The sequence below is a fragment of the Octopus bimaculoides genome, chromosome 10 (assembly GCF_046866305.1).
Source record: "Octopus bimaculoides isolate indiv1 chromosome 10, ASM4686630v1, whole genome shotgun sequence".
Taxonomy (NCBI): Eukaryota; Metazoa; Mollusca; class Cephalopoda; order Octopoda; family Octopodidae; genus Octopus; species Octopus bimaculoides.
The window spans coordinates 60554621-60569620 of record NC_142937.1 but is presented as its reverse complement, the minus strand read 5'-3'; the positions used below and the strand labels follow the sequence as shown (position 1 = coordinate 60569620).

Below are 15000 nucleotides of genomic sequence, written 5' to 3'. Positions count from 1 at the left end.
TGGACTGGAGCAACATGAAATGAAGTATTTCGCTCAAGAACACAATGTGTCACCTGGTGCAGGAATCAAAAGCACAATCATAAGTTCAACACCCGAACCACTAATCCACGTGCCTCCACAGGGTATGGGTATGTAAATATGCCAGCACTGGTTGTCAAATGGTGGTGGGGGACAAATGAAGACACACACACACACACACACACATATATATATATATATATATATATACATTTAAGATGGGCTTCTTTCAGTTTCTGTCTAGCAAATCCATTCACAAGCCTTTGGTTAGCCTGAGGCTATATATATGAAGACACTTGCCCAAGGTGTTATGCAGCAGGACTTAACTTATAAAGGAAGTTAAATACTTATAAAATAGTGAAATATGAATGGAAAATTATGATAGTACTTTGATTTTTATTGCCACATGGCTCAAGCTTAGAAAGAAATGAAGCAAGTATGCTTTGTTCAATGTATAGAGTCAGCCTGTGTGAGTGATGGGCTGCACTTGTGCTTAGAGAAAAACTGTGTATTACAGGTATCAGCTGTAGTGTGCAAGAGAGAAGATTATGGACCATGTGGATGAGAGTGAAGAAAAAAGTGTGAAATGATGCAAGAGGAAGAAGCCTGTGGAAGAAAAGGAGGAAAATCAAAGAAGTTGGTAGGAAGAAGTGGTGAATTCCAGCCTGAGGATGCTTAGCATCACAAAAGAAATGATGAAGCACCATGATAAGTGAGAAGATGCAATGCTGAATCATACATACAAATCTTTTGCCAGAACAGGAAAGTAAACATAAAAATGATGAGCTGATGATGATGATGGTGGTGGTGTGGTGATGACAATGATGGTGATGCTTATAATGGTAGTGATGATGATGACAATGGTGGTGAAACTTAAGACGATATTGTTGGTTTATAAAATAAGAATGGACACAAACCAAAACAATTGTGAAATTGCTGAAAGCCAAAAGGCAATGAAATCAAGACCAACTCTCTAATATTCCCACAGTGCATATGAATTATTCAGTAATTTGCATCATAATCTGGAGCCTTAGAACTCATTAAACATCATATCCCAGAACTGACATTCCATTTGACCTAATGCTATGTTAAAGCAATTGGATCATATATTTTAACCCTTCTTCTACTGCCTTTCAGTTGACACACACATGCAATTGGAAAGAAATAATAATAATAATAATAATAATAATAATAATAATAATAATAATAATAATAATAATAATAATAATAATAATACACAGATTGATTTTGTGATTGAACAAGGGGATTTAAAAGAACAGTGGTCCAATCAATAAGTATCCGGACTGTTGCCATAGTAATGAAGCTAAAGCATGCAGAGTGAAGTTGCTTGGCACAGATTGACCGTGAACTCTGCTGTGCTTGTGCACTAAGTTTTAATGTTCTAGCTCACTTCTGCTGTTTACAGCAGTGCTTGGAAGGAAGGTGTGTAGCATGTGATCGTTACCTAGACCAAGACACAGAATACTGAGCAGAGAATCTACATCAAATTTTGCCAAAAGTTTGGTGATACCCGCTCAGAGGCCTACGGAAAGTTTTCATTGTGCAACTGAAACCTGAGTGTCTTCTTGGTCAGCTGAAAGCAGTTTTGGCATAAACTTGGCAGACATGCATCTCATACCCAAATCTTCAGTGATAATGGACTGAACTGAACTGTAACTAAACTGCACATCCTCTGATAACTCACGGATGTTGATTCAATGATTTCCCTTCAGAGCTGCGCACACATCTGCGATGTTTTTCTCAGTTCTGCTGGTTGCAGTTCTCCCAGAATGTTTGCCAACATCGACATTTTTTCTGCCATCTTGGAAACCTCTGAACCACTTGTACACTTGTGTGTGGCTCATACCCTTCTCCTCGTAAATTTTCTGCAACTTTGTGTAGGCCACTGACCAGATATCGCCATGACAGTTTTCTCTGTCACGGTCAATGCGACAGTTACATGCTACATACGTTCCTTCTAAGCACTGCTATAAACAGCGGAAGTGAGCTAGAATGTTAAAACTTAGTGCACATGCACAGCAGAGTTCAATGTCAATTTTTTGCTAAGTGGATTCACTCTGCATGCTTTAGTTTCATTACTATGGTGACAGTCCGAATACTTATTGATCAGACCTCATATAAATTCACACACGCACACACACTCACTCTCACACAAGGTTCCTTGATTCAGTCCCACTGTGTGGCACCTTGGGCAAGTGCTTTCTACTGTGAGTGGATCTGGTAGACATAAGCCTTTCATATATGTGTGTGTGTGTGTGTGTGTGCATGTGCATGTATATAGTTACTCAGAATTTCACATTACTGTTTGCCAGACAGTTGTGACCACAACAGTCTGATGTACAGTAATGTGAAACTCTGAGTAGCAATATATATATATATATATATATATATATATATATATATATATATATATATATATATATATATAAATGGCTGTCTGTTATGTGTGTGTTTATTTTTGTGTCACACCACTGTTTGACAACTGGTGTTGGTTTGTTTATGTCACTGTAACTTAGTAGTTCAGCAGTTCAGCAAAAGAAACCAATCAGGTTTTAAAAAGCACTAGGGCCAATGTATTTGACTAAATCCTTCAAGATAGTTCCCCCAACATGGCTGCAGTCTAATGATTGTAACAAGTAAAAGACAAAAGATGTATAAAAACAAGCAAATCATCAATTGAATGAGTGTTCAATACATTTAAGCAGGGTTTAACATTTATTTGAACAAGGAAAAGGTTGAAGTGACTATGAATTTTTTGGTTCAATTGCTTTTTTGACAAACTGACACCTGTTTCTGCCTCTCTGTCTCTCTGTCACACTCTAACCTTTCATCATTTGACACAAGATCATCTCCTCCAATGCCCTCTCAAAATTCCTTGTCTTATAAGTTACTTGGTGACCCTGCCGATACTGGTGCCACATAAAAAGCATTCGTTCCACACTGTGAAGTGATTGGCATTTGGAAGGGCATCCAGCTGTAAAAACTAGGCCTAAACTGATCTTGCCTGTGCTAGCGCCACGTAAAATGCACTCTGTCCACTCTACACGGTAGTTGATGTTAGGAAAGTGTCCAGCCATAAAAACCATGCTGAACAGACAGAGCAACCTGGTGTAGTCTTCTATTTGGCTGGCTCCTGTCAAACTGTCCAGCATGGAAGACAGACGTTAAATGATGATAATGATAATGACTGGCAAAATCAATTAAGCCAACACTTTGAAGTCACTGTCAACCTTTTCCTTGTTAAGATAAACTATAGAAGAAGAAAAATAAGACAGAAAAAACATACACATGCATGTGTCTTTTATCTCTCTTTTACTGGTTTCAGCCATTCCTATCTTGAAAGGATTAGTTGTACGAATCGACCCCAGTAGTTATTTCTTTTTTAAGCCAAGTATTTATTTTGTCAGGGATCTTTTGCTGAAATGCTAAGCTACAGGAATGTAAACAAACCATCTCCAGTTGTCAAGTAGTGGTGGGGAGCAAACACAAAGAGAAACACAAACATGTGTGTGTGTGTGTGTGTGTGTGTGTACATCATCAACATTTAACGTCCGTTTTCTATACTGGCATTGGTTGATATATATATATATATATAATGTTATACACACACACCAATGCTGTTGCCATGTAAAAAGCACCCATTACACTCTTTTAAGTGGTTGGCGTTAGGAAGGGCATGCAGCTGCAGAAATCTTGCCACAACAGACAACTGAAGCCTGGTGCAACCTTCCAGCTTGACAGCTCCTATCAAACTGTCCAACCCATGCCAGCATGGAAAATGGACATTAAATAATGACGATGGTGGTGGTGGTGGTGGTGGTGGTGGTGTATGTGCATCTTGAACGGAAACCATTTACTATTTTGCTCCAAAGAATACATTATACATTATACAATAGCAGGAGTCAGGCAACAATGTAAAAAAAAATATATATGTCATAAAACAGCAAATTTGATGAGGAAACATGAGAAGAGGAAGTAAGAAGACAGATAGAAAATGGGCAGGAAAAAGGTAAGAAGAAAAGAGAAGAATTAGGAAAAAAAAATTGGGTAAAGAAAGAAAGAAAGAAAGAATGGAAATATTATGTATATAAATATGCATGTCATATATTTGTCTGCTGTGTGTGTATATAAATATTTATATGTATATCCACATCCATATATACTCACAGATATATGTGTTGTGTGTATAAATATTCATATGTTCATACACATCACAGTATCAGCCAGACCATCAGATGCTGTTATACACTGCTGATCACAATACACTTCCAATTTTGGTGTGATTGTGTCGCTTTTCCATCTTCACCAAAATTGTTTAACTAAATCGTCTTCACATGCATGTATATATTCATAGATATGTGTATAATGTGTGTATATAAATATTTATATGCACATCCACATACATATATATACACACACACAGGTATATGTATTGTGTGTATAAATATTTATATGTGCATATACATATATATATATATATATTCATAAATATGTGTGTGTTGTGCAAGTATATAAATATTTATATGTACATTCTCATAACATAGAAATATGTGTGTATAAATAATTATATGTACATACATATACATACATACTACATCATCATCATATATATATGTATGTGTGTGTGCATGAATATTTTTATGTACATATATGTATACTTAGATATATGTGTGGGTGAGAGTTGTGTGTGTATAGATATTTATATGTACATACATGCATGCACACACATATATATAGTGAGAGAAAGAGAGAAAGAGATGTGTGTGCATACACAATATCTGTTGAAAGTTTGCTGACTTTGCAACATCGTTTAATTTTAATTTCTCGCTAATAATGTCTCATATCAAAACCATATTATTCCATTCTACTTACTTCTAAGAGAGACAGTCAGAGAGATAGATAGATAGATGGTTTGAGAGAGACATACAGACAGAGAAGCTGTATATATCTCACACCCTAATTTTCAATGTTTATTTTTAAACAAAATTCCCACATCAGCTATTATTAAATATTTCCTCCAGCCTTTATGCTGTATATGCAGTTTAATTTTTTTCTCATTTTATTTTCATTAATAAATATAACTACATACTTTTTTTGAAACTTTTCTTTCATCCCATTTACCACTTTTTACATCCATTTTCAGACGTCAATATGAATAACATAGCTTGGCAACTTAAATAATTGGATTTTTTATTATTCGCTTTTATTTTTAGTCCATTTCTTATTATGGCTTTTAATCAAGTCAACATAAATTGAGAGGGTCATAGTCTGGATATTTTTTATCTTTTATTTGTTTCAGTCACTGGACTCTGGCCATGCTGGGGTACCATTTTGAAGGGGTTTCATCCCACCAAAATTGACCTCATTCCTTTCTCTTTTTTTTTTTTAAGTTTGGTACTTATTCTGAGTCTCTGTCACAGAAATGTAAACAAACCAACACTAGTTGCTAAGTGGTGAGGGAAGGCAAACACAAACACACATGCATGTGTGTGAGAGAAAAAGAAAGATAGATAGATAGATAGATAGATAGATAGATGGATAGATAGACAGATAGATAGATAGACAGATAGATAGATAGATAGAGAGCGTTTGTTTATGCTTGTCTCGATGACTGTTTTTAAGTCAATGCTTCTCATAAAGCAGTGATCTTTGACAATATATCATAATCCAACAAAGTGTACCAGACTTAAAAAGAGAAAAAAAAGTACTAGGATCAAAAGGATTAAGTTAAAATCCTCCCAGATGGTGCTCTGAAATGGCCACATTCCAGTGACTGAAAGAAGTAAAAGAGTATAAAGGTAAATGAAATCCACTCTGGACTTCACCAGTTTGTTAGAAACAGCAGCCATAACTACCTCAAGTTACATGTGGTCTTAAAACATGAATGAAGGACACATCAGATGATGTGTTCCTGGGAAAATGATGGAATAGTTTCAACTGGAATGGCTTTGATCACAAGTCTTCTCAATCGGAGCTGACTTGTGGCCAAAATAGCCATAGCAACTAACATCAAATAAGGTTGATTATTAGTCTTCTGGTAATTCTTTGATATAAGATTTTTTAATTGAATAAAACTGAACCGATCCTGAAAGAGTCTCCACATAAATTGGCTAAAAAAAAAAAAACAAGATTCTCTAAATACAACCAGCAACATCATCATCATTTAACTCCATTTTTCATGCTGGCATGGGTTAAACAGTTTGACAGGAGCTGATAAGGCCAGGAGCTGATAAGGCCAGGAGCTGATAAGGCCAGGAGCTGCATCAGGTTCCACTGTCTACTTTGGCATGGTTTCTACAGTGGGATGCCCTTCCAAACACCAACCACTTTACAGAGTATACTGGGTGCTTGCTATGTGGCACCATCACCAGTGCTTTATACATAACACCAGGTATATAACATTGATTTTCTGGAACCTTTGCTTCCAAAGCCATTCCAAGTTACTGATTTTTCCAAACCGGGGGTGGTCACCTTTAAATTAAATGCAAAATTTACTTAAATAATTAAATGAAATATAAGTACTTGTACATTAGTATAAAGTTTATTAATACTGTACTGTGCAAGGTACTGTGAAACAGGGCCACTCAGTAAACTGATCTGACAGCCATGGGATTTTGAAATTCCTGCTCTTAAATCAGAGCAGATTATAAGAGGTTCTAGACTATCAGCACCTGAAAAGTTGGTGTTGTATCTATACTATATTTTTATTTTGTACTGTTTATATATCATGTCCTTTGTAAACAAGAGCACAATTCTGTTACAGGTTTGCAATGCACCAACATTGGTTTATTGCATTTTTGATGACAAAACCAACAAAGGAGTGTCTGTGCAGCTTTGACAATAAATACTATGAAGCGTTATTTCAACTATCAGTTTCTTTATAATTTTCTTGCCAATGTGCCCCACCCATCCCAGGATATCTCTTTAGTTATGTGCACTGCACCACAACATCACTAGTGCTAGCAGTATGAAAAAAAAGCCCTCAGTCCATGCTATGAAGTGGTTGTCATTAGGAAAGGAATCCAACTGTAGAAACTATGCCAAAACATACACTAGAGCATGAGGCAGTCCTTAGACCCATCAGATCCTGTCAAAACATCCAACCCATGGCAGCATGGGACATGGATGTTAAATGAAGATGATGATGATACACATATACACAATCATATTTACATACATAATTATACACATCCATACATCGATCCATCCATCCATGCATAAACTGCTTTGAAATCCCCAGCTTTTATATCTGGATTACAAATTTACATTTGTACCAATAATAATTGGTGCACTTGGTTTTTGTACATAAATACATAACTATCAGTCTGGATAAGGTAGGATTTTCAGAATAAGAAATCGACCAACTGACTCACACATTACAAATACAATCTGTAAATAGAACAGTAAAATCTATGCAAGACTTTCCTTGGGTTTAAAATGTAACATTGTTGTCTTTACCTACATTCCATAGATGGAGCTTTATATCTTTGTTAGAAACCAGCACCTTCTTCAGAGGAAGAAATTTTGATAATTAAATAAAGAAGTAAAAAAAATACATGTATTTATGTATATAAATGAAAAAAATTATTATAATATTTACCAATAATGGAGCTGAAGAGAGGTGAAAGAGCAGTAAATATTAATAACTTACCTTTTATGGTTCGGCCATATTCTTTATTGGCTACCTGATCTTCCTCATTAAGAAGAAGCTCTTTGCTTTTGTTTTCCAAAATTTTGCGCTTTTCTCTACTGAGGACTTTTGGGAATGCAAAAAATGGAAGGGACATAAGGATTAGAACTACTCCACAGATGATGAAGCCACCCCACCAGGCCCCAATCCAACGAGGATCTGAAGGGGTCAGAGAAACATTGTAGGAAAACAAATCAACATAAAACTGCAAGAGTAGAGCTCCAAGGGCATAACCAACAACAGGACCCAATGCAGCAGTCGCATAGATGAAAGCTAAAAAACAGAAAAGAGAGAAAATGGGGAAAATAGAAATAATTCAAACATACATAGCATATAAATATTAATCAATAGTTGCTGGAATGATTACAGCATTATGCAAGACTGATTATATTAAATAATGATGAAACTGGTGTAACTAAAGTATTAAAATAATTTGCTAACTCTGTTCTTCACTATTTGCAATATTTGTCATTATATGGGCATATGGTGTAGTGGTTAAGAGCGCGGGCCACTAACCCCAAGATTCCGAGTTCGATTCCAGGCAGTGACCTGAATAATAATAATAATAATAATAACAACATCGAAAAATACCTTAGGAATGAGAACCCAGGATCGAAATTTCCCCAAGACACCTGATGAAGGCTGGAGGGTATATCAGCCGAAACGTTGTGTTAACAACAAACAAGATGAAGACAAATATTCGTCAAATGTAAATAATGTACATAATTCTTCATCTCTTAAATATAGAACTGTATTATTTTCAAAGTTTAAAAATTTTGAAAATCTAAGGTCACTGCCTGCGCAAACATAGCAAGTTGAACAGTGTCTCTCAAGTTTGTACTCTCATCAAGTGCAATTGAAAAACAAAAAATTGCAGCTGGCTGCAAGTGTCCCTCAGAGAAATTTTTAAAATCTGCTGAAGTTTCTTCAACTCGTCATGTAATCAATCTTGCAAACAGGCTGTTATATGCAAATAAAAAAACTTCTTTTCAGGATAAACCCTATCTGCTACTGCCAGCAAACATTTTTTGACAAACACCGTCTCTAAAAGATTTCATCTTTTCTGCAAAACGTTTTGAAAATTTTTAGTTGACTCAAATATTTCTTTTATTTATGCTGTAAGTGATGTCACTTCTCTAAAACTAGCTTCCAGTCACTCAACTTCATCTCTTCTCACCAGCCCCATAAACTTGTTAAAATTTTCATTATGACAGATTTTATAATGTCTGCCTATTATTTCCTAGTCTTCACAATGCTATTTTCTAGGCAGATGAGACAAAATGGTTTCCCACTGTGCTTGATAAAGAAGTGATCTTGTATTCAAATATCTTGAAAATTTCAGCAGCTTTTACCATCTTCATTTTGAAATTCATACCCATGGGAGATTTTCATCGATTTTTTTAATTTCAAAACTCAAATTATTCAACAAGTATCATAGTGCCTGTAAATATCTGGTTTATATAAAATATCATTATTTAAGATGTTAAGAAGACACATGACAATGCATAAACTGTTGCCTTAGCAGGTCTTTAATTACTAAATTTGTGTTTAAGCACCAAAGATTTGAAAAAATACATACCCTACAAGAAAACTTTTTTTTTTTAATGAGAAGGTAATTAGCATGGATTTCTTGTTAAACCATAGTGATACTGTTTTTATTTACACATTTGAACAATTTCATCTGAAAACGTGCCCTCACAGAAAGTATCTAATACATATAAGATGGTCCTACTTCCTGGGACTGACACAAAGTGGAAATTTGGACTCAAGACACCATATATAGTGTATTGTGATCATGTAAAACAGAATCATATTTATATTATATTCTAAATATAATTGTTTTATTTTTACACTCTTGGAGTGGTTGGTGTTAGAAAAGGCATCCAACTATAGAAACCATGCCAAATCAGACTGGAACCTGATGCAGCACTCCGGCTAACCAGTTCCAATCGAACAATCTAACCCATACAGCATGGAAAGCGAACTGTAAATGACAATGATATTTATATTATGTTTATGGGTTAACTAAGCAAAAAACTTTAATATTTGTTCCTGGGAAAATCAAAATCCTTTCAAGGGCCATAGGTGACATGGTTTGATCAACACTGACTGGGTCAGCTACGTGAGGATCCCTGATGTTGAGAGACCTGAAACACCTAACGTTCCTAGGAAACATCCCCAATGAGGTGTCCAGGTGCTTCAAAGAATGATCAACGGAGAAACAACATGTAGTGTGACAATAGGTTCATTTCATAATGATATTGTATAGTTTCAAATTTTGGCACAAGGCTAACAATTTCAGAGGAGGGAGTATATTGATTACACTGACCTAGTGCTTGACTGGTACTTATTTAATGAACCTCAAAACGATGAATGGCAAAGTCAACCCCAGCAACATTTCAATGGTATTGTATGTAAAGTGAAAGCAATCAGAAAAAGTAGGTTCAAAACATAGCTACAGGAATACACCATGTATTCTACATATTTACATACATTTAATATATTCTTGTGATCCTTTTAAGGTTTTATTTACTAGATCATGACCATGCTGGGGCATAAGTTTAAAAGGCTTTAGTTGATCCTATTGACTCCACTTTCAGTTTAGGTTTTATTTTATTTTTCTGTTTGTAGATTCATTAAGAGCATAATAGGACAAAACATGGATACAGCATAAACACACACATACATGACAGGCTTCCATACAGTTTTCATCATCTCAGTTCCACGCGCAAGGTATTAGTGTAACTAAGACTACAATGGAAGAGACAATCACTCAAAGTGGTGCCCACTCCCATCATGCCTGGAAGTATCTGGTTTGCAAACTGAACCATATAGCTTTGTCTGCACTTGCACGTGCATACACACACACAAACACACACATGCATGAGAAATGTCACTTGTGTATATACATCCATCTGAATACTTTTGACACCATTCATATTGCTTTATTAATTAAACACATACATTAATAAATCTTAGACAAATATCTACATTTCAATGATATTTTTATCTTTATTCATATTTTATATAATGCATACATAGATATTTACACACACAAATATCTTCTAAGTGTGTTTGCACTGGTGTGTGTGTGTGTGTGTGTGTGTGTATAATTGAAAACAAAGAGAGGAGAGTGGAAATTCACATCCAAAATTTTTCTATTAAAAACGTTTTCTACAGCATATATAACAATGACCATGTTTCAATCGCAGCAACTACACATTGCTCCATATGCCATTATGCATCCTAGTCACTGCAATTTTATCAAGGGTCCATTAGGACATTTTCAAAGTAAACAAATTCAAACAGGCTGCCTGCATTGGTATTCAGTTAAAAGGTTTTAGCATTATTTTTTAAATTAAATTGAATTCTGGTCTTACAATCACCTCTCCTGGTATTACAATTGAATCATGGTTTCTAAAATGTTCATTCATATTACAATCAACTGTAACAGTTTTGTTTACATTTTACTGTATGGAGTACATTATTTATTCAGAGGTAATTCATTTATGTTTGGGTTTATACCCTCAATTAATATTATTATTAAAATCATTTTAGTATTGTTTGCAAAAATATCATTAATCACCACAGTCATTATGTTAACTAGTATAATTATTATAGATGGTAATTTGTTTCTATAAAATTGTTTAAACATATATTTTAATCCAATGTGGTCATCTCATAGCCTGTTCCTGTCTAGTGTTTATAATAGCATATTTAGAAAAGAAAATTTGGTACATTTCCTCCACACAAAAGTTACATCTATTATCGCCTATTTTTTTAGGCTTTGCTTTACTAATAATTTCCCAAGCAATTGAAAACACTTGTTACTATCTTTAAGTGCTCAAATTAGCTTACTAAGGTTGGTAGTATTCATTTTGTCCCTATTTCTAAACAAATTTAAATGGGTGGCAATTCTCTGCTTTATATTACATGAGCCAACTCCTTTATAGAAATATTCTCTATTCTCTGAGATAATCTTACACCTGTATACAATATTTTTGTTTATAATCAGAGCTAAGCAGACAGGCCCTGTACCTTGCACAATCACAACTAATAGTTCTAGTACTTCCATCACTATCATCCACTTCACCTACTCTAAATGTGATTTTTATATTCTCCTGTCTATCTTTTAAGCTATTAGTCCTCCCCATAGAGACAACACCGAGTACTTTGCCCTCTAGGATTCATATCCACTACTTCCAGGCCAACTGTGAAGCTCCCTCAGGTCTCTTCAACTCCATTGGTTGTCAAACTATACTTCCTATCCTGATACCCAGCTGTGTCACACATGGTTTGTCCACTCATGTTGACATTGTTGCTATTTATTGATCTATAATTACAATTCTGGTTACTACTATTGCTACTATCCATATGGGGACTTTTAAATTTACTATTGTTGTGTGCAGCTATAACTTGTGCTAGATTTTTGCTATTATAGAAAGCTGATTTGTCCCCATCATGTCTGTGTTTACGTCCCCATAACTTAGCAGTTCAGCAAAAGAGACCGATAGAAGAATTACTAGGCTTACAAAGAATAAGTCCAGGGCCGATTTGCTCGACTAAAGGCGGTGCTCCAGCATGGCCGCAGTCAAATGACTGAAACAAGTAAAAGAGTATATATATATACATACACTTTTTCTCATATATATATATATATATATATATATATATATATATATAGAGAGAGAGAGAGAGAGAGAGAGAGAGATAGGGAGAGAGAGAGAGAGAGAGAGAGAGAGAGAGAGAGAGAGAGAGAGAGAGAGAGAGAGAGAGATTCCTTTTATCTTTATTTGTTTCAGTCATTTGACTGCTGCCATGCCCTGCCTTTAGTTGAACAAATTGACCCCAGGATTTAATCTTTGCAAGCCTAGTACTTATTCTACCAGTCTCTCTTGCCGAACTGCTAAGTTATGGGGACGTAAACACACGAGCATCGACAAATACAGACACACAAACACATATATATATATGACAGGCTTCTTTCAGTTTCTGTCTGCCAAATCCACTTACAAGCCTTTGGTTGGCCTGAAGCTATAGCAGAAGACACTTGCCCAAGGTGCCACACAGTGGAACTGAACTCGCAGCAATGTGGTTGGTAAGCAAGCTACTTACCACACATCCACTTACTCTACAATATATATATCTATATATATATATATATATATATATATTATATATATATATATATATATATGTGTGTGTGTGTGTGTGTGTGTGTGTTCTTTCTCTACCAGCAGAAAATATATGTTTCAACTCCTATCTGACAGCTAGAATAATACCTGATTTATAAAAGTATTAGGATTAATATTATTTATATACATAAGCTTTGATATTATTCATATTGAATGACAGACTCCTAGCTCCATACATCATAACACTTGTTATGTTTGATATTACAAGCAATTTAATTCTAGCCATACCAAGTTAGAAACCAAATTTTTAAAAAAATTATTTTTAAATCTTTACTTTATATATATATACATATATATATACATATATATTTCTTTACATAACTTAGAGAAACAGTACCCAATCTTTCTTTGTACCATGAACCAGTTTCATGCAAGACAATTTTTCCATGGTCCAGGGGATCACATGCATAACAAAACACAAAGTGCATAATATAAATTTCAATTTTTACATATAAAATGCAAAAATATTCTACAGACTGCAAAAGTTAAAAAAATCGAAATAAATTTTACAATTTATTCTTTCTGTACAGCACAGGACCAAATAATCCACAGTCCAATACTGGTCTGTGGCTTAGTTTTTAGGGTCTCCTGACTTAGAGGATTGCTCGTGGCCCTTTTCATGGCCTCCAAAAACTGTTATCCATAGATCAGACACCTGGCCTAAATGCTTGCAGCAGAGTATTATTTCATTGTGTTACAGAAGAAAATGCTTTAGGTGGCAGCATCACCAGTGCTTTTTAGGTGGCACCATCTCCAGTGCATTTTACCAGTGCTTTTTGTGTGGCACCAGCACTTTTTACATGGCATCATTGCCAGGGCTTTTTACATGATACCATCACCAGTGCTTTTCATGTGAACCATTACCAGCGCTTTTTACATGGCACTGGCACCAGTGCTTTGTATGTGGTACCAGCACCAGTGCTTTTTACATGGCACCAGCACCAGTGCTTTTTATGTGGCACCAGCACCAGTGATTTTTACGTGGCACCATCACTAGTGCTTTTTATGTGGCACCATCACCAGTGATTTTTACGTGGCACCATTACCAATGCTTTTTAAACGGTACCATCACCAGTGTATTTTATGTGACACCATCACCAGCGTTTATTAACAACACCATCACCAGTGATCTTTAACCCTGCTCCAGTACCAACAGGGTCACCAGCTAGAAAAACAAAATCATAACATGACTACTGAGTGTTAAACAACTTAGTGAAAAAAAACTGTCCTCAGTTCCCAGTGTTGTGCTTCTTCTTCTTTGATCTCCATCTATTTTCGACAGACAACCAGAGAATTCATATGCTGATCAATATATATCACCCTACTTTTGTATTTCTTCACAGACAACCACCATTACTAACCTGCAGATACAACAGAAAGGTTGGGGGTAGGATGGGAGGGAGGTGCAGATTCAAAATAATAAAAATGCACAAGTCATCAAAAGTTATTTAAAGCAGAAAACAATTTTGAGACTTTTGAAAGAAAATGTTATTGATTTATGTAAAACAGTTAATAAATATTGTGTAATAAGCTAGGTTTGAACATTCAATGCATCTCAACACTCCCCTCTATTTTTTTCTCTCTCTCTCTCTCAACTAATCCCTACAACTCTTTTACCCAGTCTTTCACAAAAACTATTTTTATCTCTTATTTTCTATGTCAATACTGTCTTTCTTTTACTCCTACTTTTTCACTCAACATCATATACACACAAACACAAACATATTTATATATACTTCCATATATACAGTTATAATTCACCTTTATAAAACGCTGAAACATTTGTATGTAATCTTTTTAATAAATTACATATATATATATATATATATATATATATATATATATATATTTATTCACCTTTTCACTCAGATCACCATGGGTCTTTTCTTCTACCTATGGTGAATATAATTAAGCAATGAGAATTGGCACTTGCTCAACAATATTTATGTACACACAAACACATACATACATTTTTCATTGAACCAAGAATAAAAGATGAATAAATAAAAAGAAAGAGAGACACAGAGAGAGAGCTTTTGTGTAGCAGAGGTGTATGCACACAAAAAGCATTTTGGC

At 35.0% G+C, this 15000-nt stretch overlaps 1 protein-coding gene across 5 annotated transcripts in view; it reads right to left on the bottom strand.

Moving 5' to 3' along the window:
* Nucleotides 1-15000, bottom strand: part of LOC106880027 (solute carrier organic anion transporter family member 5A1) — a 162699-nt gene that overhangs the window by 24131 nt on the left and 123568 nt on the right. For all 5 annotated transcript variants that reach the window (XM_014929828.3, XM_089358708.1, XM_089358710.1 and 2 more), the window contains exon 3: nt 7691-8002. In XM_014929828.3, the coding sequence (XP_014785314.1) occupies nt 7691-8002 (312 nt within the window). The remainder of the gene's footprint in view (nt 1-7690; nt 8003-15000) is intronic.